Source organism: Triticum aestivum, chromosome 3A (assembly GCF_018294505.1).
Source record: "Triticum aestivum cultivar Chinese Spring chromosome 3A, IWGSC CS RefSeq v2.1, whole genome shotgun sequence".
Taxonomy (NCBI): domain Eukaryota; kingdom Viridiplantae; phylum Streptophyta; class Magnoliopsida; order Poales; family Poaceae; genus Triticum; species Triticum aestivum.
Window position 1 is genome coordinate 662,769,570 of NC_057800.1, and position 26,282 is coordinate 662,795,851.

At 46.4% G+C, this 26,282-nt stretch overlaps 1 protein-coding gene across 6 annotated transcripts; it reads right to left on the minus strand.

Annotated features, from left to right (window-relative positions):
- Positions 1-135: 135 nt before the first annotated feature.
- On the minus strand, positions 136-25,888 carry LOC123063054 (uncharacterized). 6 transcript variants are annotated; one of them, XM_044486786.1, is made up of 10 exons: positions 25,705-25,888; positions 25,118-25,385; positions 24,445-24,686; positions 23,577-23,714; positions 17,052-17,133; positions 1,273-1,868; positions 1,109-1,195; positions 930-1,037; positions 504-842; positions 136-409 (listed from the first exon to the last, which is right to left on the minus strand). In XM_044486786.1, exons 6-10 carry the CDS (start codon positions 1,861-1,863, stop codon positions 254-256), a joined length of 1,281 nt encoding a protein of 426 aa, XP_044342721.1. In that variant the 5' UTR covers positions 1,864-1,868; positions 17,052-17,133; positions 23,577-23,714; positions 24,445-24,686; positions 25,118-25,385; positions 25,705-25,888; the 3' UTR covers positions 136-253. The 6 variants fall into 6 exon arrangements, 1 of the variants encoding a protein (XP_044342721.1); XR_006430045.1 differs by lacking the exons at positions 136-409; positions 504-842; positions 930-1,037; positions 1,109-1,195; positions 1,273-1,868 and adding an exon at positions 14,460-15,285; XR_006430047.1 differs by lacking the exons at positions 136-409; positions 504-842; positions 930-1,037; ... (1 more) ...; positions 1,273-1,868; positions 17,052-17,133 and adding an exon at positions 15,267-15,285.
- Positions 25,889-26,282: the final 394 nt, after the last annotated feature.

Below are 26,282 nucleotides of genomic sequence, written 5' to 3' on the forward strand. Positions count from 1 at the left end.
ACGAATATAAAACTGGTTTGGACTAGTGCAGCATGTGCAATGCAAAAATAGTAAAAGCCACAATTAAGTGTGCGGGCATCAAAGGAACCTTTCATCTAAAAGTTGAGCAACAACTCAAAGTTGAAAGCCTATTATTGTAAACAGTCTCACAATTGTCACTTGAATGAAGTTATTGTTGGATCGAAAATAATGCAAACACTAATTGGGACAATAGTTCAGCTCCAAAGCTTGAAATTGTAGAAAAACCAAAAGCCTACTGAAGAGGCTCATCACTGCTGCCGAAATCCAATGCTTTCTTCGTATTGTTATCTGCAATTTTCTTCCTTTTGGGCGATGACCCATATTCTCCCATGTCCCTCTTGCCGATATCCATGTACCCACATGCATATATGTCTTCTTCGGACATGTCCTGCCCATATGCATACGAAAGGTATTTAGGTCAACATGCAAATGATGTGGCCCTTTTTTTAAATAATAAGTAGGAACTTGGCAATATAACCAACCTGTTCAGACATGTCATCGTCGCTATAATCTGGGAATGCACAATTCTTCACAATGTAAAAATGACATTTCTTTATCCCTTCTAAAGTGTGCAACATTTCATCGACGTCATGCTGGCCTGACATCTTTACCATTCCTTCTGGTGGTACGCACCCAGGCTTGATGTAGTACAAATCTGCTTCCCCTTTGTACCCATGGTAACGCAAATTTTTCACCATTATCTGCCAGTCCACCTTGGCAGGTTCAAGTACTGTCATCATACCAGGTTTCTTGTTGTGGTATGCTTCAGGAACATGAGAAAGTTCTTCGTCCACATGAACAATAAATTGCATTACAACTACCTACATACGGCTCGTTGACATCCGTTTTTGCACAATATTAAAGTGTTCATACGTAGGATGTGCATACCATTTGTGAAACATACTTACGTAGGATGAGACAGATTGCTCTGGTGTACAGATCTCTTGTTCTACATGTAGAGGTACTGATGAGACATATTGCTCTGGTGTAGGGATGTCTTGTTGTTCCTGAGCATGCTGTTGATATAAATTGATTTTGATTTGTGTGTGGATAATTTAATGAATAATAAGTAAATAATGAAATTTACCTTCGTGCCTATACTAGCATGGTCTTGCATCATACCCCCTTTCATGCGGATCTCCTCCATCTTGGCCTTGTCATCCTGCTGAGCCTGCTGTGGTTACAAACTGATTTTTGCCTTGTGTGTGGATAACATAATGAATAATAATCTTAGTAAATAAAGGAACGTACCTTCAGGCATGTATTAGCATGGTCCTGTATCGTATTTCCTTTCATGCGGGTCTCCTCCATCTTGGCCTTGTAATCCAGATCATTGCGGTCATGTGGTAAGTTAAGGTCCATGCCCACACGCGTCTGGATGTTATTGAAGCCCATCTTACCACGCTCGAGTTGTAGAATGCGGTCTTGCATTATATTCCCTTCCATGCGGATTTCCTCCATCTTGGTCTTGTGATTCGTGTCATTACGCTCCTGCTTCAACATAAGGTCCATGTTCGCACGCGCCTGCATGATATTGAATTCCATCCTGCCACGCTCGAGCTGCATAGCGTGATCCAAGTTCTTGCGCTCCTGCTTCAACCTTAGGTCCATATCGTCATGGAAATGCTTCAACCTCTGATCCATGGCTGCACGCTCCTCTTTCATCATCTGTTCCATGGCTGCACGCTCCTCCTTCCTCATGCGGTCCACGGTTGCCCGCTCCTGCTTCAGATTCTTGTCCATCACCTCTTGCTCCCGCTGCATATTCTTGTCCATCTCTTGACGCGCCTGATGCAAGTACTTATCATCATCCACACAGTTGTGCCGTGCCTTTGAATCCATGGTCCCTATAGAAATCAACAGAACAGTGCTAGTTACAATATGTTTGAAAATTGAAATATCTTTTAATTTGAAACTGTGACTATTCAACACAATGTGGCCGAACTGAAGGTATGGAGTGCTTGGTGCTAGGTCCTAGGTGCACTATATAGATCAAATTACTAACTCCCATACTGCTACATCCAATACTTACCATCTAACAAAAAAAGGTTGATCACATTGAGTATGGATTCAGTTTTGTTTTGTCAACCTAACAGATAATTACAACAATATATTTGGTACTAACACATTTCATGGTCTTGTACGAGCATGCAATTTAGAGAAAGTATTAGATTTCTGTATTTTAGTTTAGTGCATGCGATGTGCCACTAGAAGGATCCGCAGATCGGCTGCCGCGGCACCGTCCGCATCCGCCGTATTAATGGAATCTGACTGGTAATAAGAGGGAGGGAAACACCATAGGTGTACATACAGTTCGGTTGCGGAGCACCGGGTCGCCGGACGCGGAGGAGAGGACGTCGCCGGGCGTGGAGGAGAGGGAGCCGCCGCCTGATGAACTGCTCCCGATGGGATTTGCGTCTGTGATTTGGTTTACTTACGTGGCTGCTAAGTTGGGCTGGCAAGTATATGGGCAATTCTATTACGTATCTGGATTGGGCTGTTAAGTACTATATGGGCTTTTGTGCTCACGTGGATCAAATATCGTAAATCTGAAATAACAAAATGTTCTTGTTACTTAAAAGAAACTTTGTCTAAAAAAACACTTAAAAGAAACTTTTAAAAAATCCATTTCTTTTGCACACTGTAGCGGATGGCGGACAACTACATGCATTACCCGTTAGGACTCACCACTACGGGTAGTCGTAGACCGAAACACCCACCAGTACCGGTAGTCAGGGTCGAGAAAGACCGTTATAGAATTTGCGTGTCAGGAGTTTTGGGTTCGGTATACACATAGTGATGATAGCCAATAAATCTTACTCGTTAGAGTATCTCCAACAGCCGCGCTAAAAAACGCGCACGACACCACCGCGCCACCATGCCGCCTCGCCGCCGGGGAGGGTTCGAGCTACCGCGGCGTCCGCGCGTCCGTCCGGCACCTACTCCGCCTCGATTTGGTCGGGCGGCGGTGTGGGCCTCGGCCTCGGAACTTTCGACACCGCCCAGGATGGCGCCCGTGCGTACGACGCTGCGGCGTGGCGCCTCCGATGGTCCCGCTGGGACATGAACTTCACCGACATGGCGACGTGGGAGCGGGCACATGAGTTGGCGCCTTTCCCACGGCTTGTCACCGACGAGGATCGTCGCAAAACCGGAGGCGGGAGCGCCGTCTTAGCCTGGCCTAGATGGACGAGGAAGGCATGGCGCTGTGGAGGCAACGCTTCGCACAAGACATCATCGACGAGGAACAGTTCTTCGCCTAAAGGAGGGCGAAGAGGGAGGAGAGAAGGAAGGAGCGAGCCACCTATCGCGAGGACAAGCGAACGCGGAAGGCAATCGCTAAATACAACATCGCGCTAGGAGATGCATCGTCCTGGGACTCCCGGGACGAGCGGTTCCTTGACGCCTACGCTCAGACGTCGGAGGAGGACATCACCGAGGCAGAGTCCGAGTCGAAGAATGAAGAGAAGTAGTAGTTTTGTATCGTAGAAGTGTATCGTAGAAGCAGGCTATGTGTCGAACTATCTCCATATTTGTATGCTCACAACCAAATCTGTATTGAATCGCAGTTCATCAAAGAAAAAAACTGAAATATAGCATGCCTGCTGGAGCGGCTCGGGCGCCCTTTATTTCGTGGCGGCCGCCGGAGCCAGCGCACCGCCGCGCGCAAAATCTGTTGAAGATGCTTTTAGGGATGACTCGTGGTGATAGCATTTTCTGATGACCCATTGTGCTAAAAGGGATCCGGGTAAGTTTGGACCAGAGTATCTCAGAGAAACAAATGTGCAGGACACAAAGAAATTGTTGGCTATTGGAGAGGTAAGGGTGTTTCCAAGAATGCTCGCATGAATTGATTGCATGCAGCACTACTAGAAAAAGGGCTATAGATGGGATTGACACTAATAGCGCACCAGACATGCGGTGCGCCATTAGTATATACTAATGGCGCACCATCTTCTGATACGCCATTAGAGTTGAAACTACTAATGGCGCACCTGGCCCAGGATGCGCCATTAGTATCAATTTTTTTAACTAGTGCGCCTGTTCAAACATACTAATGACGCATCCAGACACAGTGCGCCATTACTAGTTGTAACTAGTAATGGCGCACCCGCCGGAAAGTGCGCCACTAATGTTGTTTTTTATTATATTTTTTATTCCCTTTTTTGCAAAACTACTAATGGCGCACTGTTCCACCGTGCGCCATTACTAGTTTAAACTAGTAATGGCGCACTGTGGGACAGTGCGCCATTAGTATTTTTTTTTTGCAAAACTACTAATGGCGCACCACCAGAAGGTGCGCCATTAGTAACCTGGATTACTAATGGTGCATTTAGGTTTGGTGCGCCATTAGTAAGTGGGCAGCAACAAGATATTTTGGACAGCCTCTCCTACCCACACTCACTTTCTCTCCACTTCATTCTCTCCACCTCCTCCTTGTCTCGGGTGCCTCCTCTTTTTCACCTCATTTCCACCATAGATTCATTCAATTTAAGTGGTTAAATTACCTTGTTTTGATAGGTAAGTAAGGGGGAAGCTATATTTATGTTGTTCTCCCTACAACAATGTGCACATGCACTTTTTATGGCCTAGCTAGATCTATGTATGTTCGTGGTGTTGCATATGTGTTTGTGTTTGGAGGTGTACCGGTATTTGAAATGAGATAGTTGCCAATATTTTGCCGGAATGTTGATTCATTTCCGTTTCGGCGAGAATTTTGGCATTAAGCATTCTTTTTGGTCCTATTTTTAGGGAAAGTCATGCCGAATTTTTTCTTGGTTCTAAAATATCATTTTTCTCTACCCCGCAGGCGACCATGGTCCGCATGATGACCGAAGGCATCATGAATAGGTTTTTGAGGTCCGCGAAGGCCGAGATGCTTCAAAAGAACGAGACGGAGATAAGATGTCCGTGTCGAAGATGCAAGCTGAAGAGCCTTATTGCGGACCCGGAATCCGGGCAGGTGCGGGACCACCTGCTCTTGCGTGGTTTCATGGATGGCTATCGGTGGCAAGGTGATGAAGATGACTACGAAGTCGTCCATGGGGGCCGGGCAAGAAATGAGGAAGGGCAGCAAGACAACCACCGCGGCTCGGGCGGGCGAGAAGACGAAGAATCCCCAGGAGATGATCATGACGGTGATGCTGTACACAGTCATCATGTAGAAGATGCAGGACATGATGATGAGGAAGATGCCGGAGCAGACGACGAGCATGATCATGAAGATGATGATGCCGGCGGAGCAGACGACGCTGGACCATCGATGGGCTGGGTGCAGGACCCTCATATTCAAGAGCTGCTTCTCAAGCAGACGGATAACGCAAGAGCTGCCGCCCGAGAGAAAGCCAAGATGGATCAACTTGAGTTAGACGTGGTTACTCCATTCTACACCGAGGACAAGGACATGAAGAGCGATGGTTATCAGAACTCCGGGGTAACGATGGAATCCTACACCGGTAACGACAAGGACAGATACTACGGAAGGATCGAGGAGATCTGGGAGCTGAGCTACGCTGGAGAGAAGGTCCCGATGTTCCGTGTCAGATGGGCCAAGAGCATCCTAAAAGAAGACCGGTATTTCACCACCATGGTTATACCCGAAGCCAAATCCAAGACCGCGGGCGCAAACGTCACCGTGAAAAATGAGCCATGGGTACTGGCTTCCCAAGTGGACCAATGCTTCTTCATTACCGACCCGTCAAAGCCCAGTCGTGTTGTCGTGAGGAGAGGCAAAAGGAAGATCATCGGAATGGATGGAGTAGCCAATGAGCAAGACTTCGACAAGTACGGCGACCCGAGGATCGAACATGACGACGATGATGAAGTAGCAGCATACACCACAAGAAGAAGCAGGACCACCCTACCTAAAGGACGTCCGTTCCACAGAAGAACTCCATTTGCGAAAAAGAAGGGCAAGAAGATTGTGAACAAATAGATAGCTAAGATCGATTGTATTTAAATCGTAGCCTTCATTTCTCGATTGTATTTCATGGGCACTTTTTGAACTATCATGAATATTTTTAAATTTCATGGACACTCGATCTCGATCCCCCTTCATCTTGATCGCTATCCCACCTCGCCAGATCTGGTCCCCCTCGCCGCCGAGCACCCCCCCCCCCCCGGTCCACCGGCCGCCGCCGCCGACCCCCCGCACCCTCGATTCCCCTACTCAACCGCCGCCGCCGACCCCCCGCACCCCTCCCCTACTCAACTGCCGCCGCCGACCCCCCGCACCCCGCGCACCCTCCCCCGCTCCACGGTCTTATAAAAAAAATATTACTGTTACTGTCTTATAAAAAAATATTACTGTTATGATTTAAACAAGTTTAAAAAATTATTACTGTCTTATAAAAAAATACTAATGGCGCACCACGGTGAGGTGCGCCATTAGTATGGATGTACTTATGGCGCACCGAGGGGTGGTGCGCCATTAGTATTGTGCCATTGCTATAAGAAAAAAAACTACTAATGGTGCATCACGGTGAGGTGCGCCATTAGTATGGATGTACTTATGGCGCACGGAGGTGTGGTGCGCCATTAGTATTGTGCCGCCCCCATCCATATTTCCTCCCCGGCCCAAATTAACATATCCCCTCTCTCTCCCTCGCCCTCGCCCTCGATCCCCTTCCCCTCTCCTCTCCCGATGCCACTGCCCCGCCGCCTCGACGCTGCCCCGCCGCCCCGATGCCACCTCGACCCCGCCCCGACGCCGCTGCCCCGCCGCCTCGACGCTGCCCCGCCGCCTCGACGCGACCCCGCTGCCCGGACGCCGCCCCGTCCACACCACCGTCGCCGGAGCACCACCACCACCCGGACCTCGTCCCCGACATCCTCCCCGCGCCCCACTGCCCTATCCCTACGGCCCCCGTGAGCTCCCCCTCCTCCTCTCCCCCTCTCCTCCTCTCCCCCTCTTGACTGGTTCGGATCGTAGTAGGGGGGCTGATCGTTTTGCTCGTTTATGCAACCGGGAGATCATCAAATTTTGTAGCCTCGGATTCGTGAGATACACAATGCAGCAGACATTGCTATGTGGCTTCGTTGTTTCATGCTCAGGAGACAATCGAGTACAGTACCGTGGGCAAACGAAACAAAAATGTTTTGCTTGATGTGTGTTCAGCAGACATCTATGAAGCTGCAAACATATTAGTAGTGCTTGTGTTTTATATAAGACATTTTATAAGCTAAACTAGCTTACAAAAGTGTTTTATATTTTGAGACGGAAATAATACATATTTAACTTGTGTATACATAAACTTGGCACCTGGTCTCAAGTGCAAATATTTAGACGGCATTTTAAACTTGGTAGCACCTATGTGACAGGTGGCTTATTGTTTTTTTGGTTTCAGCCATTTTTCCCCTTTCAACAATCACTCTATAACCATCACAGTGTATATATTGACAGGTATATTTACTTGCACACATGTACATCGTAATTATATGATTAATGGAAGGAGAAAAGGGGAATTAAAGGATTCCAAACTTTTATTTTTAGCAACCATTAGTAATTATTTTAATTTGCATTGGTCATATTGGATTCCTACAATATTCTTATACTATGGACTTTAAGGTGTGGGACTAAGATCAACACAAGGACCTGGTTAAACAAATTTCTTGCGGTTAAAAAAATTGGTGTAGGGGGGCTGTAGCATTGGCCTCCTTTCCAATTGGTGTAGTTATTGAATTTCATACTCGCATCTGCTCTTGTTGGTGGCAACAGGAGCCCGGGGTTTTGTTGCTAATTTGCTTTCTTTGTGCAAGAAGCGCAGGGTTCCCTGTCATCGGGTTCTCCAAGTCGCGCGTCTGGCTGTCGTTCTTGGTCAAAAGTCTTTCTTTGTGCGTTCTTGGGTCTTGGCTCTAGGAAAAGCTTTTTGCTTCTCCAAGTTCTTGCTGTTCGTAGAGAGATGGGTGGGATCTTCGAATTTGACCAATATTTTAAGTAGGATTGGAGGTTCTGTTTGGAGAATTTGACCAATATTTTTGCTTCTCCAAGTCTTGCTGTTGTTATAATAGGCTGAATTGGAGGTTCTGTTTTCCCCTGCCATTTCCTCTGAAATTTGCCTGCCATTTGATCAACATTTCAGTGCAATAAATTGCAATATTTCCATCTAAGTATCCTTGCTCGGCTTCTGGTGTTTTTATTGCTATAGGATTACTAAATGGGATCTTCTAGGATGTTATCTATTGTTCAAAAAACTGAAAATGTAGCAGTTGTGACTGAATATCCAATCTAGTGGATAGTAGTGGAATGCTAGTTTAGCTGGTTTGTTGCTGTGTAGGATCTTGGCTCTCTGCTTGGCATGCAATCCCTGATAGTTTCTATAATTGCAGAGCACTGATCGCGGCCTCGTTTCCATCTTGCTGAGGGTTCTACTTTGGGGCTTTGTTGGTTCAATTGTTGGTTCTATCTAATAATGCTAAGGGTTCTACTTTGGGGCTTTTTGATTCCAAGCAAACCGAGCTGATTTTTATCAATAGGCCAAACATTCATCTAGTTTTGCTATGAACTGCTGCTAATGTATGATGTTTTCCTATGAATTTGCTATGTGGTACTGCTTATATATGCTAGAACTAATTTTGATATGGATGTGCTGATTGTGTCAAGTAGTAGTACAAGGTTGTTGCCCTCTGGATGCTACCATTGTATTTGCATAGAGGAAATATTGATGGCCTATCTTTCCTGCATACTGTGCTTTGGATGTGCTTTGGCCTGATTGTTCACAGCAATATATATATACTGTGGTAATACTAGTGTAGGCTAGTGTAGGCTTGTATAGTTGTATAGTTTCAGATGTCTCCTGTTCTGGGTCATGGACTTTGTGCCATGGCCACATTGGTTTTCTGTTTGGCCTCAATTTGGCCTGACAAATGATGGTCTACTAGCTGGTCTACTAGCTGGCAAGATGCTTTGGCAGAAGTTCGGAATTGTTATGCAGTGTTGTGTTCAGTTTTGGCAGGAGTTCAGAACTGTTAGGCAAAGGTCATGTCTCCGACCATCGTGTCCTTTTTTGCCTTGTACACCCGAGAGGCCCTTGAGTTTGCTGGAATGTCGATTAACTTCCGTTCCGACAAATTCGGGTACTCCATATGTCCTATTTTCAGCAAAGGTCATGCTGAAATTTTCCGTGAATTTTAGCATGACTTTGCTAAAAATAGGACATATGGGGTACTTGTGACTAATGCATGGGCCGGGGTATCTTAGTAGTTAATTAAGTAGGATCAAGTGCCCTGGCGTACTTGTGACTAATGCATGGCTTTTAGGGTGCCTCGGTGTCGATAAAAACCGAAATGATGAAAGCTTAGGCTTTTAGGGTGCCTCGGCGTCGAAAAACCCTCAATGATAAAAGCTTAGCTTTTAGGATGCCTCGGTGTCGACAAACCCTAAATGATGAGACCATGATCTTGTTCCTTGACAATAACCAACTTTTTGACCAAAATTTGTTCCTATTTATAGAGAAACATGGCCAACAACGATGAGGCCGGGGGTTCGGGCGGCAAGAAATTCTGGGAGCTATCCCAGGAGATGGAGGAACAACCTCACTTGTATGAGGACGCCGCCTTCCCCACTGATCCTGAGACCACTGATGGTACCGCCGAGGATGACCCCATTGATGCCACCACTGAAGGTGCCGCCGAGGATGCCACCACTGATGATGGCGGCGCACGCATAGATGGCAGCCAACCGAAGAGGCAACGGAAGGACCGGCGCCCGACCGTGCTCTGCACCCTCAAGTAGGAAGTTACTTAAGTGGACTCCAACGGGAATCCAACGGCGCCCGAACGAATAGTCAAGGGGTACTCGCTTCAGCTCGGGTGCATTCTCCGGAGCACCGTCTCGATCAACACCAAGAACCTCAGGCATCCTGACCGAGGGAATTTGCGCAACCTCCTCTTCACGAAGCTGCACGAATGATACAAGTTCCCCGCTGAATTTGAAAACACAAGCCTCAAAGGGAATAAAGTGAACAATGCTGCCCTCACGAAGATGAGCACGACCCTGTCTACTTGGAAAAGCAATGTGAAGAGAATGATCGAGAAAGGTGAGAGTTATGAGAAGATCAAGGAGAAAAATCCTTCGATCACCGAAGATGACTACAACGACTTCAAGATCAATTGCTCGAGCACCGCAAGCTCCGAATCAAGTAAGTGGGGGAAAGAAATGCGGGAGCTGAACTTAGGGGAACACACACTCGGTCCCGGCGGTTACAGAGTGGCGGAGCCTATATGGGACAAGGAAGAGGCGGACCGTGTCGAGCAAGGCCTACCGCCCCTCTTCGATAAATACGGTGACAAGCAGACCAGGAACTTTGTCAGGGCCCGGTACAAGAAGGACCCGAAAACAAAGGAGCTTACCACGGATCCGAAGACCAGGCGCTTGAGCTTGTTCTGGTAAGGAATACACCCCCGCGTAATTAGCTCCATATGGTTGCATTCTAATTAATGAAGCCAAATTTCTAAATGGTTCACATTCCTTCCGCAGGCGACTGAAAGCAGTAGCGCTGGGTCGACTAAGAGCAACCCTTGGGACACCACTCTAAATAGGGCGTTGAATGTAATGAAGAACAAGGATAAGCTCAGTAAGCCAACGTCAGCTGGTCGTGTGGCCGGCAAAGGCTTGTCGACAAAATGGTCGTCATACTATAACACTGGTGGGCGAAAGGAGAAAAAGACCAGCTCGGAAAGCCAGGCGCGCGAGGTTCAAGAACTCAGGGCACAGGTGGCGCGGATTCCGGAGATTGTCCAAGAGCAAGTGCAACAACAACTCGGAGCTTCACGGCCATCAACTCGCAGAACGCGATGGCGGGGCCATTGGTGTCTCCGGCGGAGGCGGCATTGGTGTCTCCGACGCCGGCACGGGAGCTTAATGCACCCGGGTGTACGTCGGCCGGCACCTCTGCAGCAATCGACCCCTCCGTCAATTGCACGCCCACCGTTGGCGGTGCCTCGACATTAGCTGAGCTCGATGCCATCATCACGGTAACTAATTAAGCCTCTCTCGGCCGAGGACTTCATCTCCTTGCCTTTGACTGGGCATCCCTGACGCCCTACATGTTTTCGCAGGGCGCCGCCGACGTTCCGTGCACTCTCCTACACTTCGTGAACAACGAGTTGGTCGATGTCGCCAAGGGAAAAATCGTTCAACCGGGCAACCCCTTGTTCCACGGTACCCAGATGCCACCCAACTTGTTTAGGTTCAACTGGTTCGGGTGCTGCCAGGCTGCGACGAGTTGTTACCTCCGATTCGACCCGTCGGGGCCGACGATGATGACGTGATGACCGTCAGCGCCTGCCTGAGCTGGCCCCTGCTTTGGCCGAAGAGCCAGATTTGTTTGGGGGCGGGGGACACCACCCCAAAGACAACACCGCCAGTCGTGCCGGCGCCAAGTCGGCCCCATGGCAAGACCGCCGCAATGGTGCCGGACATCCCTATGCCACTGGATCCAAACATGCATATGGCACAGGATCAGAACGACGACGACGATACATTTGCCAACATCGATCAGTACTTTGCCGATCATGGGTACGGTGGCGACTTCATGGGGCCTCCTTCTCAAGAACCCAACCCAACAAAAGACGTGCGCGATCTAGCTGGTACCGCGGAGAAGCCAAGTTGCAACAGGCGTCGTCTGCAGTTCAGCTCTCAGGAGACGCCTCCAGCTGCCGACTTCACCGAGCCTCAGATAGGCGAGGTGCGAAATATGATCAGCCCCAACACACTCAAGAAGGCGGTCTGTGAGCAGAACTCGGTCCCATTACAGGAGAAGAAGAAGGCACGCAAAAGAAAGACTAACAAGGGTGCGGGCCAACCGGCACCGAGTATGATCCATGCTCAGGATGGGCCACCTTCACCTGAGGATATCTCGAGGAGGGTGCATGTGGCGGGTAGGCCGACGCTACCGAGAAATATGCTCGATGCTGCAACCGGTGCTATGCGGAGTCTGCATGATAATGTTCTTTCTTTGGAGAAGCGGCGTCTCGGAGAGAAGGATGTGGCATACCCGGTTTTCGCGGCCAAGGTGCCAGAGGGCAAGGGCTTTGTGGATAACTCCATCGGGGGTACAATCGTCCTGCGGTTTGATGACATCCACGCTATGTTGAACCTTCATCCGCTGCACTACACCTTCGTTCGGCTATTTTCGCTGAGTATGGAGATGCGGATCATTCGCGACAAGACCCCGGACATCATGATAGTCGACCCCTTCTACATGCGTGCCAAGATCTTGGGCAGCGCTGGGGACCGGCAAGTCGCGAGTTCTTACCTCGAAGGCGTCATTCTGGCAAACCAAGATAAGGATAACTTCCTCGTGCCTTACTTTCCTGAGTAAGTCCTCCCCTCAACCGCCCCGTAACATATGAATTCTTAGATTTCGATCGTTTTTCTTTTAACATTCCGTGTTTTCTGCAGTGACACAGGTTGCACGCTCATCCTCCTAAGCCCCAAATATTCCATGGCCACGTATTTCGACCCGGACCGTCAGTCGAATGTAGACTACACAAATGTCAAGAAGGTTCTTGATGATGTTCTCCCCGGCTACGTCAAATCTGGAGGCACCTTCACCAAGCCTATTCGTAAGTACGGCAAGCACGTGTTCTCCCACAATACAACGTTCTGCTGCGTCAAGCAGCCGCCTGGCGGTCAGAAGGGTGCCTACTACGCCATCCATCACATGCGGGCGATCGTACGGGACCATCATCAACTTCTGCTACCGAGTAGACTCAAAGATTGGGCCGCGAGCGTGTCAGCAATCCAGGACGCGGACATCAGACAAGAATTCTTTCGCATCCAGTCGGAGTTTGCGGAAATCATCCATCAAGATGTCCTTCGTACCGCGGGGCAGTTCTACCTCAGAAATCAACCGTCCAACAGTGACATCGACACAATCCTACAAATGCAGGCTAACAACGCCTGTTCTTTCATGACTCCCACGATAGACGGCGGCTTCATCCACGCTCCGGTCCCTTGAGTCAAGTCGAAAGCAGTGATGCTGTGTCTAGTTCTGAAACATCGATTGGCTCATGTTGTAATTAAACTTTAATGAACTTGCAGTATGTCTCTTTGGTTTCGAGAGTCGTTCAACTTAAGATGTAATCGATGCTATTAATGTCTTACTTTTCTCTTCCGATCGTTCTGTTGCATACTTATATATTGCTTATGTATTGTCTGTGAATTGGTACTAACGTTTCGTTTGGCTACTGCATAGCGATGCCGTGGTATGTCGTGTACAAGGGTAAGGTTCCCGGAGTCTACGACGACTGGGAGGAGTGTCAGAGACAGGTTCACCGATTCAGCGGTAACAGTTACAAAGGGTACGCCACTAGGGCCGAGGCCAAATCTAGATACGCCCGCTATCTAGTGGGAGAGGCTAGGGAGCGTTGGAGGAACCGGATGAAGACGAGTTTCATCATGATGATGCTCATCGTGATGACCGCAGCTCTCTTCTATGTGATGGTAGTTTAGATGATCGATATCAACTTGTAATGTGAAGACAAACTCGCGGTCTCGAGACTTGTAATATAATGTTCTATCTTTGTTCGGTCTTTTCAATTCGGAGACTAATATGATGACTTGTATTCGGAGACTAAAATGATGAATTGTATTCAGAGACTAATCTTCTATTGTATTCGATGAATCTGTTGTTGATGTGTGCTGTCTATATTTTGTCCAATTATACATTTTATAACCTGTGCAAAAAACAGAAAATTAAAAAATAAAAAAAATCTAATATTCATACTAATGGCGCATCACATCATAGTGCGCCATTAGTATGCCAAAGGATACTAATGGCGCATCATTAAACAATGCGCCATTAGTATGCCGAAGTTACTAATGGCGCATCTTGCTGTCGTGCGCCATTAGTATGCCAAAGCACCTGGGTATACATGGCCCCCTGGGAGGCATACTAATGGCGCACTATTGTATATACTAATGGCGCATCTAGGGTGCGCCATTAGTATATCAGATACTAATGGCGCACCAGTGGTGCGCCATTAGTAAAATATACTAATGGCGTGCTACTAATGGCGCACCACTAATGCGCCATTAATGGCCAAATTAGGTGCGCCATTAGTAGGCCTTTTCCTAGTAGTGCAGTGGCAATGGAAAAATTGCCCCAAAGGTTTGCGGGGAATGTATCAAGGTCACAACAGAGAGGCCACCATCATACTAGAAGCGGTGGCATCACATGACTTATGAATTTGGCATGCTTTCTTTCGAATGCCCCGTTCTCACAATGATGGAGCGCATCGCGCTCGGGTGAGGAGGTGATCCAACATTCTTTTCTTCGATGGCTGTTGCGGTGGTGCCGGAGGCAGGTCACAGGTGTTGATGTCAAGCTCAGAGATGTTCTGCTATCTTTTCAGTTCTGTCATGTCGGTCTTTACGTGACTTGTACATTGTTCTTTATGATATGAATGAGACACATATTAGCATGGAAAAAATGTTAACACACAATTAGTTTGGCCAAAGAGATCGCCTGAGCCCGCGCTCAAGCCAAAAACAGACGTGGCAGATTCAAAAAAAAATGACGTGCCAAAAGAAATGGTGTTTCATCAATCAACCTCTTTCCGACTTTAAAGGCGCCATCCAATTTTTGGCTCGTCGATGGATTAATACTTATCACGCTCGTAATGATCGACCCTCCCAAACTCCGCTCCCACCTCTCCATTATCTGCAACAACCTCCGATCCAACTGGCCTAGCCGGCTCCAACGCTGATTCTCCACTCATATTCTAGTCCAGGCGCCTTCTCACGCGCGACCTTCTCCTCCAACGCCAGTCCCATCGAACGCCGCTGCCCTATTCACCGGCTGTAACGGAGCCGCCGTCTTCACCCACGGGAACGGAGCCGCCGGCGAACGCCCATCCGGCCTACGGAATACGACGTCACTGCTTGTTCTGCATCCACACGTTGGATTGAAGGTGAGAATGTCGGCTCATGTCATCAGTTAGAACTAAGGCAACACATGAGATGATTTAAAACCAAAGAATGGGTTCCGCTTATTCTGTGCATGAACCCATCATGAGATCTTATGGGTTTTCTCTGAAATTTCCTCCGTCCACAGCATCGTGATCCGCCTCTCTATGCTCGTCGCCAGCATCGAACTCTCTCCATGGACACTACACGCAGTCAGCTTGAATGCCAACGCCACCCTCCTGACGGGCGCGATCGGAGCCTCCAGCCACACCCAGCCACCCAGGGGATCGGAGCCAGCGGCCACCACCCACCTGGCCTATGCGATACGACGGTACTGCTTCCTCTTCATCCACCTATTCGCATCACGGTTAGAACGCCTGATATTTTTACACCCCTTAGGCAACAGTGAGGTCAATATAATCCAAAACTTTGTATATAAATATCAAATGGCAGAATCATACAATACATACCACGTGTTGTTCATATTAACGATAGTAGAGAAAATTTAGTAAGTAATCATTAATCACCGATCAATCTGTGTGGTAAACGTACACCTCTGGAGAGGTAGTAACAAAGAAATAAATAAATTAAATAGCTTATCATAGTAATTTTGTGCTCTTTAAGAAACAAGTGGAACAATTATAGTACGGTACAACCCCATAGCTTATGTTTATTCTCTAAATTGACCCAGTCTCTGTTTGTGCATATTTTCCAGGAATGGCCAGTTCTCCAACAAGTTGTGCCAACACGCAATTACCAGACATAACCAATCAGGTATATTTTTTCCCAGTTAGGTTAAAATCTTTGAAAACACATAGTTCTTTTACCTTTACACGTATTTCAGGCTTTTTTGGACGAACTCAGTGTGAAACATGCAAATATGAGGTTAATGTGCTCACCGATAAGGTTCGCGCAAATGATTGATGGATTAGATGACGAGCACTTAAAGGCCATATGCACTCAAACTGGTCTTGGAGGGCTAACAAAGATGAAGTCAGTGTCCCTCCGACGTATTATGTTGGTGCTGCTAGCGAAGAGCTACATCCACGACATGCAGAGTATTCACATTGCTGGTAAGGACATTTCTATAACTCCAACGGATGTCTATCAATTAATGGACCTTCCAATAGAGGGGAAAATATATATATATGGAAATGGGAAAACCAAAAGACGCAAACTTGTTAAGGGCTTATCAAACAGATGGAAGACTTAAGCTGAGTGACCTTGAGGACAAAATTAAAGCCTCCAAAACTCCAGATGATCATTTCATCAGGCGGTTTGTTTTGTATGCTATTGGCATTATTTTAGCACCCACGGTACAGGATTATGTCGACTCCAAATATTTTGTCCTTGTTGAAGACGTCGCAAGAATTCCCAAATTTAACTGGGGATGTTTCACACTGGACCATTTGCTAACATCCATCAATACTTTTAATTATAAGGATCAAGTCAATCTACAAGGAAATCTAGCTTTGCTCCAAGTAAGTGCTACGACACTAGTTGTCATTCTACTATTATTCGTATGATGCATATATCTCTATCATTGATGTACTAATGTTTCCTATAGTTTTGGTATTGGGAACATGTCCATGCTGGATCGATTTTGTATTCTCGTATACCCCATCCACTAATGGCACGGTGGGATGAAGCCATAGGTAAAATAAGAACCGAGGCTTATGATAAAGGAGGCCTATACAACGGATTGGTACCTTTCTAGACTTGACTTCTTTAATTACTATATTTATTTCTTAGTACCGATTCTTTATATCTTTTCAAAGGTTGTCATGAGCATCGGCGATCTGGAGCCAACCAACATTACAAATGACCAGCATACCAAGAAAGATACACATGCGCATGAAGATGCTATCTATCGACCACAACCAACATTACAAATGACCAGCATACCAAGTAAGTTGCTCGAAGACACATCCTTTTCAATAACATAACAAAGGTCACACCGAACCATACTTATTTTTCTTCGAACAAAACGAGTTGACATTTCTTTTATGCAGATGGACATGATACTTCAAACACATAACGATCTATTTGCAGAACTAGAGAAAAAGTTGGTCAAACAAGTAGTAGAAGTAGAGCACAAATTAGATCAAAGAATAATTACCGTGACCAAAGACGTGATAAACATAAGGGGTAAAATTGCCACTCAACCTAGGTTGTCCAAGCTGGAGGACGAAGTTGGAGACCTGAAAAGGGAAGTTGGAGACCTCAAAAGGGAACTCCAGGTAAGTGATACTACAACATCAATTTTACCCATAACTTCCTATATTTTCATTCTATGCATTTCATGTTACAGGAACTAAGATCCCTAGGTGAAAAAAACAAACAATCAACGACGAAGAATGCATACGTACAGGTGATAACTATGGCCCATCACCTTGCTAATATGAGCTAATTTTTGTTCATTGACCAACTTCTAATTTTAGGAACAAGAGCAACCAAGCAATGGCAAGTTTTCATCAACTCTTGGGTTTGACGCATGGAAAGCACAGACTTCTGCTGGTACACCTAGTGTGTCAGGACCCCGATTCTAAGCCACATTGATCTAGCATGTAACACATCATATCACTTTGCGGCCTCACGCACGGTATTCCCACGGGTGCCACCTTACCTGGTCCGGGACCGTTTGCGCCTTTTGGCTCACGTATATGATAGTGTCGCTAGCATCCATATGACAGAGAACCCGGGCCGACATGGCTAGTCATGAACCCAAAGCGGCACAGACCTATGGAGACAGGCGTACATGAATCACATCGAGCATGTCGGTCATCAGCGAGTGATTCCGGGCTGTATCACTGGGCTAACAGGACTCCGGGGAACCCGGGCTGTAGCAGGCTAGGCAGGACTCCGGATATCACCGCGTGACATTTTCCCGAAGGGACAGACATAGGAACAAAGTGAAACACATGCCGCCAGTCAAGTGTCCTGAGCAGTAGTGCTAGGCTAGCAGGACTCCGGTGAACCGGGCTGTAGCGGACTACTATGGCTCGAGGAACACTAGACTACATTTCCCCATAAGAAGGGCTGCCAAGGATAAACAACTAGATTGTCGGATCCCACTCATATCAAGCATTTCAATCATACACACAATATGCCCGATATTAGTACATACAACATTGCATCACAACAAAACTCTACAACTCAAGTACTTATTCATTAGGCTCCGAGGAGCGAGAAATTACAAACATGGGTCTCATGACCCAACAATCATAGCATACAAATCAAAGCACATGCGGAAGCTTAACATGTCTGAGTACAGACATCTATAAGTGAAAAAGGCTAAGAAGCCTGACTATCTACCAGATCCTGCCGAGGGCACAAGATCGTAGCTGAGGTATCAAGCTAAACATCGAAGTCCACACGGAACTACTAGCGAGACTGACGTCTCTCTGCAAAACATAAAATAGGCAAACGTGAGTACAAATGTACCCAGCAAGACTTACATCAGAACTAGCTACATATGCATCAGTATCAATAAAGGGGGTGGTGGAGTTTGACTGCAGCAAGCCAGCTTTGACTCGGTGGCTATATTAAACTACGACTGCAAGTAACTCTTTTGAGGTGGCGCACATGAGTCCACATATTCACCATTCAATACACCATTATGGATCCGCTCCCGTCTCCCTACGAGAAGGCCATCCATAGCACTCACACTTATCTTGCGCATTTTAAAGTATCCACTTTCACTTGTCTATGAACTGTTATAGGCAACCCAGAAGTCCATTACCGCGGACACGGCTATTCGAATAGATGATGTTAACCCTGCAGGGGTGTACTTCTTCACACACGCTCTCACCACTTACCGCCGTTTACACGACATGTACTCGGCAACCTTCAAGCGGAAGCCCAACGAGGGTGTCGGCCACGGCCTACCTAAACACTCAAGTCTCTAGTCCAGGTTTATCGCCTATCCAGGTTCCATCCGCAGGGAGTCCGGCCGAGGTTTCCACATACGGCCCCGAACGATGTGTATAGGGTTCCGAGACACCAAACGGGCGCCCGGCATGCCCGGCCACAGTGTATCTACCGCAACATAGCCCACCCCTAGGGTCAGCGCTACGCACGGCCGCCAACACATATCCTATAAACACCAGAAACTAGTTGCGACTCCTGGACAGAGGACAAGGGTGATCAAGAAGCCGAGAGGGTCCATTGGTTTCGGGCCCAATGCGTGGTAGTAACTGTTTCATGGATCACAAACACAGAACTCAGTTCCTAAGAACGGTTTCAATGAGACAACCCACCATGTACTCCTACATGGCCTCTCACCACTACCTTTACCAAATCGTGTTCACACACTTAGCTCACACACTGTAGGACATGTTTACACACCTCCGGTTCATCCCCGATGAACCAGACCAGACACGACTCTATGCAATAGCAGGCATGACAAACAAGCATGAATGAGTAGGCACATCAGGGCTCAAACAACTCCTACTCATGCTAGTGGATTTCATCTATTTACTGTGGCAATGACAGGTCATGCAGAGGAAAGGGGTTCAACTACCGCAACATGTAACAGTTGAATCATTGTTGTCCTAATGCAGTAAAAGAGAGCCGGAGCGAGAGAGTGGGATTATATCGGAATGAACAAGGGGTTTTTGCTTGCCTGGCACTTCTGAAGATAACATTGAGTCTTCATCAGTGTCAACGATCACAACGTCGGAGCAGCGTCTACCGAGAGGGGACAATCACTGGCAATACAGAAGGAACACAATCAATGCAATGCACAACATGATGCATGATAATGACATGGCAATATGTTGTTGATTGAGCTAATGCAATTAGCAACACAACTAAATGAAGTTGGTTTGAATACAAGATTCAAATTCAAACTCCATATATGATTAGTTAAATGCCATTTATTTGTTTTGTCCAAAACAGAGGACAAACATTGTTCAAACATGCATGAAAATGCCATAAACAGATTCCTTGAATTTTTATGATAAATTTTCATATATAATTTGTTTCATTTGGAGTTACGGTTGATTTTCTATGATTTTTAGAAGTTTTGGGCATTTTCTGGAATTTTCTGAATTATTATAATTTAAACTAAATCCACAAAATGTATTACTGCATCAACATGACATCAAGGTGATGTCAGCAGGTCAAAGGCGTCGACCAGGTCAAACCTGACCAGTGGGACCCACTGGTCAGTGACCCAGTCAACTAACTAAGTTAGTTAGCCCTAACTAACTAGCCTGGGCCCACTAGTCAGCGACTGTAGTAACTAACCTAACTAGCTAATTAGCGCTAACTAGAGTAATTAGTCAGGCGGGGCCCATAAGTCAGTGAGAGAGAGGGAGAGGTCAAACCGGGCAGTGGGGTCAACCCATGCCGGTCAACGGGTCAGGGGTCGCCGGCGTTTAGCCGTCGGCGACGACAGAGACGGCGCGGCGGCTCGGAAATGCTCTACAGGGCACTATTCGATCCATGGTTTGCACCTACGGGTTCCTGGGAGTGAGGCGCATCCATTGGGGGTGGTGGTAGGAGCTGGGGTGGCCGGAAAAGTGGCCGGCGACGAGGTTCAGCGGCGGCAGCAGCTCGGGCATCTGCGGGTTTGGCGTTATGGTGCATGGGAGGAGGAGTCGGTGGGTGAAAACTGCTCCTGGGGATGCACTGAGTGCAGTGACACGCTCGGTTTGGACGGAGGCGTACCAAAACGACGACGGCGACAAGTCCGGCGCCGGTGAGGTCTCGGTCTCGACGGAAACGAGGGCTACGATGAGCTAGTGGGCACGGGAGTAGGGAGATCGATAGAGGAGCTCACTGCGAGTTCAGAGGTGGCCTCGGCGAGCTCGGGGAGGGGCTGGTGGTGACGAGAGATCGCCGGCGATCTTGGTGGCCGAACGAAGAGGGCGGCGGCAGTGGCGGTGTTGCAGTGCGTCCGGGGCCTCGTGGCTCCTCGAGGAGGTAGAGGACAAAGTGGCGGAGCTCCTGGGCATGTCCAGGGAGCGAGGGGGAGGCAGTGGCCGTGGTGGAGCTCGGCGGCGGCGACGGCTGTGTTCAGTCGCGCGCGTGAGAGAGAGACGGAGAAGGGGACGAGGGCAAGGGAGAGTGCGAGAGCGTAAAGGGGGTCTAGGGGGGTAGCGTGGCGTCGCAGAGGGAGTCCAGGGCGACGAGGGAACAGCCAGGCAGGCAGCTGCCGGCGTGGCACGCCGCGGCGCCGTGGCTAGCTTCTCCTCTGCCTTCTGGCGAGAGGAGGAAGACAACTGGCAGGGGGGTGGCTGGGCTGGGCCGGCTTCAACAGCAGGCCGCACAGGTAGGTGGGCCGAGGTAAGTGCCAGGTTAGTCCTTCTCTCTCTCTCTCTCTCTCTTTTATTTAGTTTCTATTTTCTATTTTCTTTTCTGCAATTTGTTTTGGTTTTAGTTTTAACACCAAACCATTTTATAAAATCCTGAAAATAATTATGTGGCTAGAACTAATATATACAAAACCACATACAATTTTCTAGAATTATTGGACATATATTAATTATATAAAGAATATATATCCAATGCAAATAGTTATTGAATTAATTCAAAGGCCCAAAATAAATATTTCTGAGACTCCAAAAATATTGGTTTGAGTTTTACCTCTTGCCAATATTTTTATAGCTTGACAGGAACATTTTCTTGGGTTTATTTGAAACAATTTTTTTAAATGTTGATCATTTTTGTAAAAGACTTCTGAGGCTTCCCACTTTCCCCAATTCAACTTTCATAAGTATATACATGATGCATGAATGCTTGTGCAACTGGTTACAACCAAATCTAGGGCTGTGACAAAGTGCAAAACCTGTGGTGCAAAACAAGGAGTTGGACCAAGACATCCCACCACGGAAGCCTGTATTCAACAATGATTACGTATTGACAGATGAAGACTATGAGGCTGCACTTTTCATCCGAGGAAGTCACGACCTTGTTGAGGTAGTTCACATCAAAGACATTGTGCTAACAGTTCATAAACTCAAGACAAATGTTAGCAAACTATTCTTCATCGATGACGTAAGGCCCATATACTGCAATCTACATCAAGTATTCTAAATTGTGCCATATTACATGACTACAAATTTTGCAGGTTATTAATGCATATGCACACATTAGCAATGTTGCAACTGATGCTACATCATTCATTTCCACCGTAGAAAGCAGAATTTTACTAGGTGAATTTGGGGGTATTCCAATGGGATGCAAAAGCCCACATGTTGCTAATGTAGCAAGGAAATTTGTAGGACGCAGAATGGTATGCATGTTTCCTGACTTGTTTAATTGTATATCTTGATTTTCCCTAAATTGAGTCCGCTTTAATTTTCTGCCAGGTACGTGTCCCAATGAATGTGCACATCATGCACTGGTTATTACTCGTGTTTAATTTAGACAAAGAAGAGATCCAGGTCCTAAACTCCAACCAAGCATATCGTGACATTGCCAAGGAAACTGCACTGGTAAGCTTGCTCTCTTGTTGCCTCTTACCATCATGTGACACTTTTTTAAAAGCACTAATGCAATCCCTTGAATTACTCCTCATACACCAGGTGGAGTCCATTCAAGCGTGTATCAACGAAGCGATCGAGGATGGCTTGGTAACACCGCCTAAACCCATCAATATTACCCCGTGGAAAACCACTTGCTATACTAACATACCACAACAAACGGATGGGTACGTATAGGCAGCTACATGATTCCTCACATACACTACAATACTTAACTTCAACTTTACATCACAGTTATTCCTGTGGGGCGTACACACTCAAATACATGTTGACATGGGACGGAGATAAAATTACCGAGAATTTCACACAGGTCTGCCAAACACTAAATTACATTTGAAATCATGCACTACCTATGCTTCACCCCTATCCTAACCTATGCATCGCTATCTAATTCAGGCAGAAATACATGTTTTCAGCTGGAAAATATGTTCAAGCCTGATGCGTTCGGATTGCAACAAGCTTCGGAAAAAATCATACAAGAATCCTATAACGGTAAGTTCTACACAACTAGCATTTCATGTCATGTAGTTCCTACCTTTCATGATTGCACGTAACGCACCACTATTTCCTCTATAGAGGGACGAGTACGAAGCCAGCATTCCAGAGGAACGAAAAGGTGCAGACGACGATGTCACGATTGTCACCAACCCTGATGTTACAAAAAAACCAGAGACATCCGGTGCCCCAAAGCGTAAACGTGGATGCCCGAGGAAGAATTACCCTCCAAGTGATCCAGTGAAACAACAATTTGACACCAAGACTATCGCTAAACAAGTGGAGTTCAAAAGACGCAAGCGCAAACCATCAAACGCCGTGTCCAGCCCATTCGTAAAGCCATGAATGGGCTACACGGAGAGGCACTTCAAGGGCAGTTCCAAATGATTGATCTTCATAGCATGTTCTTTGAATTAAAGGCTACACTTATGTTCTGATGTTTTTGCATTTTATTTGTATGCTTATTTCCATCTAAATGCTTGACTTTTCATTGGCTCTTTTTTTAAGTATACAGTTCTGGTTTAAGTGGATGATGATTATGGCTGAGGCAGGGTAATTAAGGAAGAAAAATCATAGCATATAGAACACATGACCAATGATGTAAATATCATGGTTACACTACTATGTCTCACATCACGAGTTGAGTGGGACATTATTACCTCGCCAGCAAAAGGAACAGAATCAGTAATGCAGCTAGCTTGATGGATTACTTCGGTCCACTCCACAAGAAAAATTACAGGCTGCAGCACCAGTAGTCAATGCACACACAGAACCGTATTGTCAAATGTCAGCCTCTCCTGCAAAAAAGAAGAAAGAATAGCATCAGGAACACCATGTACCATTTCTATACTGATATAGACATCTGGACAAGAGTTGGTACATTGCAGCTCGTGTTTTGCTTCGAAAGTAATGCCATTCATTGAGGTAACAAATTTACAACTAATAAATCTAGGCCTAAGTCTGTTGGGTAACAATACCGTAACAGGTGTCACATCTAGCTTTACTCTAACAGAGTTCTGGTACTAACTAGACAGCTAGGACAACAATAAGAAAAATTAGACAACTAGGACAACAATAAGAACCAGGCAACCAGGCAACCAACAAACAGATGCTAAACATGCTCATTGGCAAAATAGGTTGTGCACGCGAACATGACAGAGAGAACTAAAATAGGGGCCATACTTATTCTGTTCCATGCTAAAGGCGACTGCAATATTTGTCGACAATGATTATGGATGAGGCATGGGAATGCACATGTGGCAACGCGTGCAAAGCAGGCAAAAAATTCTTATAAAGCAACCATCCTTCCAAATTGAGCCAATTTTGGTTTTCCAAGATGTCCATTCAATACGGTGGCATACAGCGCCTAAATATACAAAATTCCTAACTAATTTTAATGGGAAATGGCAATAGTCTAGTGGCACAATCACAAGAACAGTGTCTGAATCTCCTACTGTAACTGTATTTCATAGCACAAAGGTTCTGAATCCATCAACTTGCAAGTTATATTCCAATGAAAAGTATTACCTACTTACTCTAATCACTACCTACTGACTCCAACCACTATAGTCAAAAGGAGGGGGAAATAACTGCTGCTCCAAGATATGCAATCATCAGTCCTCCAGATGATTTCTGCCTCCTCCACATATCCTGCTGTATCCTGGATGTCGGGACCTTGCCGCTCCTCACGGTCCTCTTTTATCTTTTCTATGCGCTTTTGCATCGATCTCATGTTATGTGGCATCTTATTCTTCTTCATCGTGGCTGCACTGCAAGAGGTACAATGCAGTGTGTCAGTACCATGGAAGGCTTGAAAGGGGCGGAGATGGCAGTACAAACTAGTTTAAATTAGGTGCTTGACAAAAATAGTGCATAAACTGATATTACACTTGGGATAACAGACTAGTTTTACTTCACTTTCCCCTCAATCAAATCATGATATTTGTTGACATAGCTTACTATTGGTGAAACATAAGAAGTCAGGGACATTTAGGAACGAAATGGCGGTCTTGGCATCAACAAGTACATGTAGCTTTTACTTAACATCGACTCAAAGATCAACTCCAACAGTGAGGTTCATATCTACTTCACTACATAAAAAAAGTTTTAGATGTAGTTCATTATCTAAAAATAGTATTATGTTATTAAACAACATCATTCATATCAACATTGATAGTGACCAAATCGACAGAATCCATACCAGGTTGAGGTCGGTTTCATCTTCAAAATCTTCAAGCATGTCGGCATCCATAAGTCACTTCAGCCACAACAGCATGGACTTATGCTTGATAGACTCTCTCTCAGCGTCGCCGAGCACAGCCTCCACCGACTCTATTGCGACCTTGATGACTGTCAAGGCGAGCATGCACCCGAGTGCCACCCCGACTGTCGACATGGCTCGTGCCTGCTGAGTTGGGCTATGTGCTGAATATAGTGGATTTGTCATTGAAGCTCCGGCCCTTATCAATCTAACAAAGCATTGGAAGCAAAAAAAAACTAATCAGCAATTGCAGAATCAGTCATGACCTGTTTTACAGAATACAGATATCACAGACTAGCAAATAATCAAGTCAATTAATAATATTTATAAAATCTTAGACAAAAGGGAGTTGCCCACCTACTCCATTAAGCATAAGGAAGCAACATTCAGAATTTAGTTACATGTCCACTGTATAAAGCTCATGTGCTTCGTCAGATACTTTTACAGATTCAAACTAGTAACCAGAACTGAAGAGTAATGCAAAGCCGTGAACTTGCAAGGAATAAGGTAGAGTAAGAGATATGGACCTGTGACGGTGCTACGCCGGGCTCTCCACAGATCCGGCCTGGATTACGCCGATGGTAGCGTGATCCGGCAAGGTCAAGTGCCTCTTGGACGCCCAGCAGCCCACTTGAAGCAGCTCACCATCACTCCGCCGGAGTTGGCCATGATGTCCGGTAGGATCAGCACGCCCTTCTTTGCCAGAATCTGCACCACAAACATGAACATTTCTCTACTGTCAGTCAACGTGTGAATGTGTCAACAAATTCAGCATAGTTTTATGGCAAAATGTTGGTGTTCTTGCCTCGTCGGCCTCGGGGTCTGTTGGGTGGTTAACAGCCTCAATGATGTACTTTGCTTTGATGGCATCGGCATTGTCCCTAGTAGAAGAAGATAATTGAACGGACTTTTTATTAACAAAAATGTATTCAGATACACAAAAAATAACAGCCAGGAGGATACTTTAACTGAGCTTCTGAGCAGTAATCTGATAAAGATTGGATGAAGTGAGATGGGACGAGGAAATAGAAGATTACTTGTTTATGACTCCTCCCAGAGCTGCCGGGATGAGCACGTCGCACTCTTCCGTGAGCAGCGAGGTCGG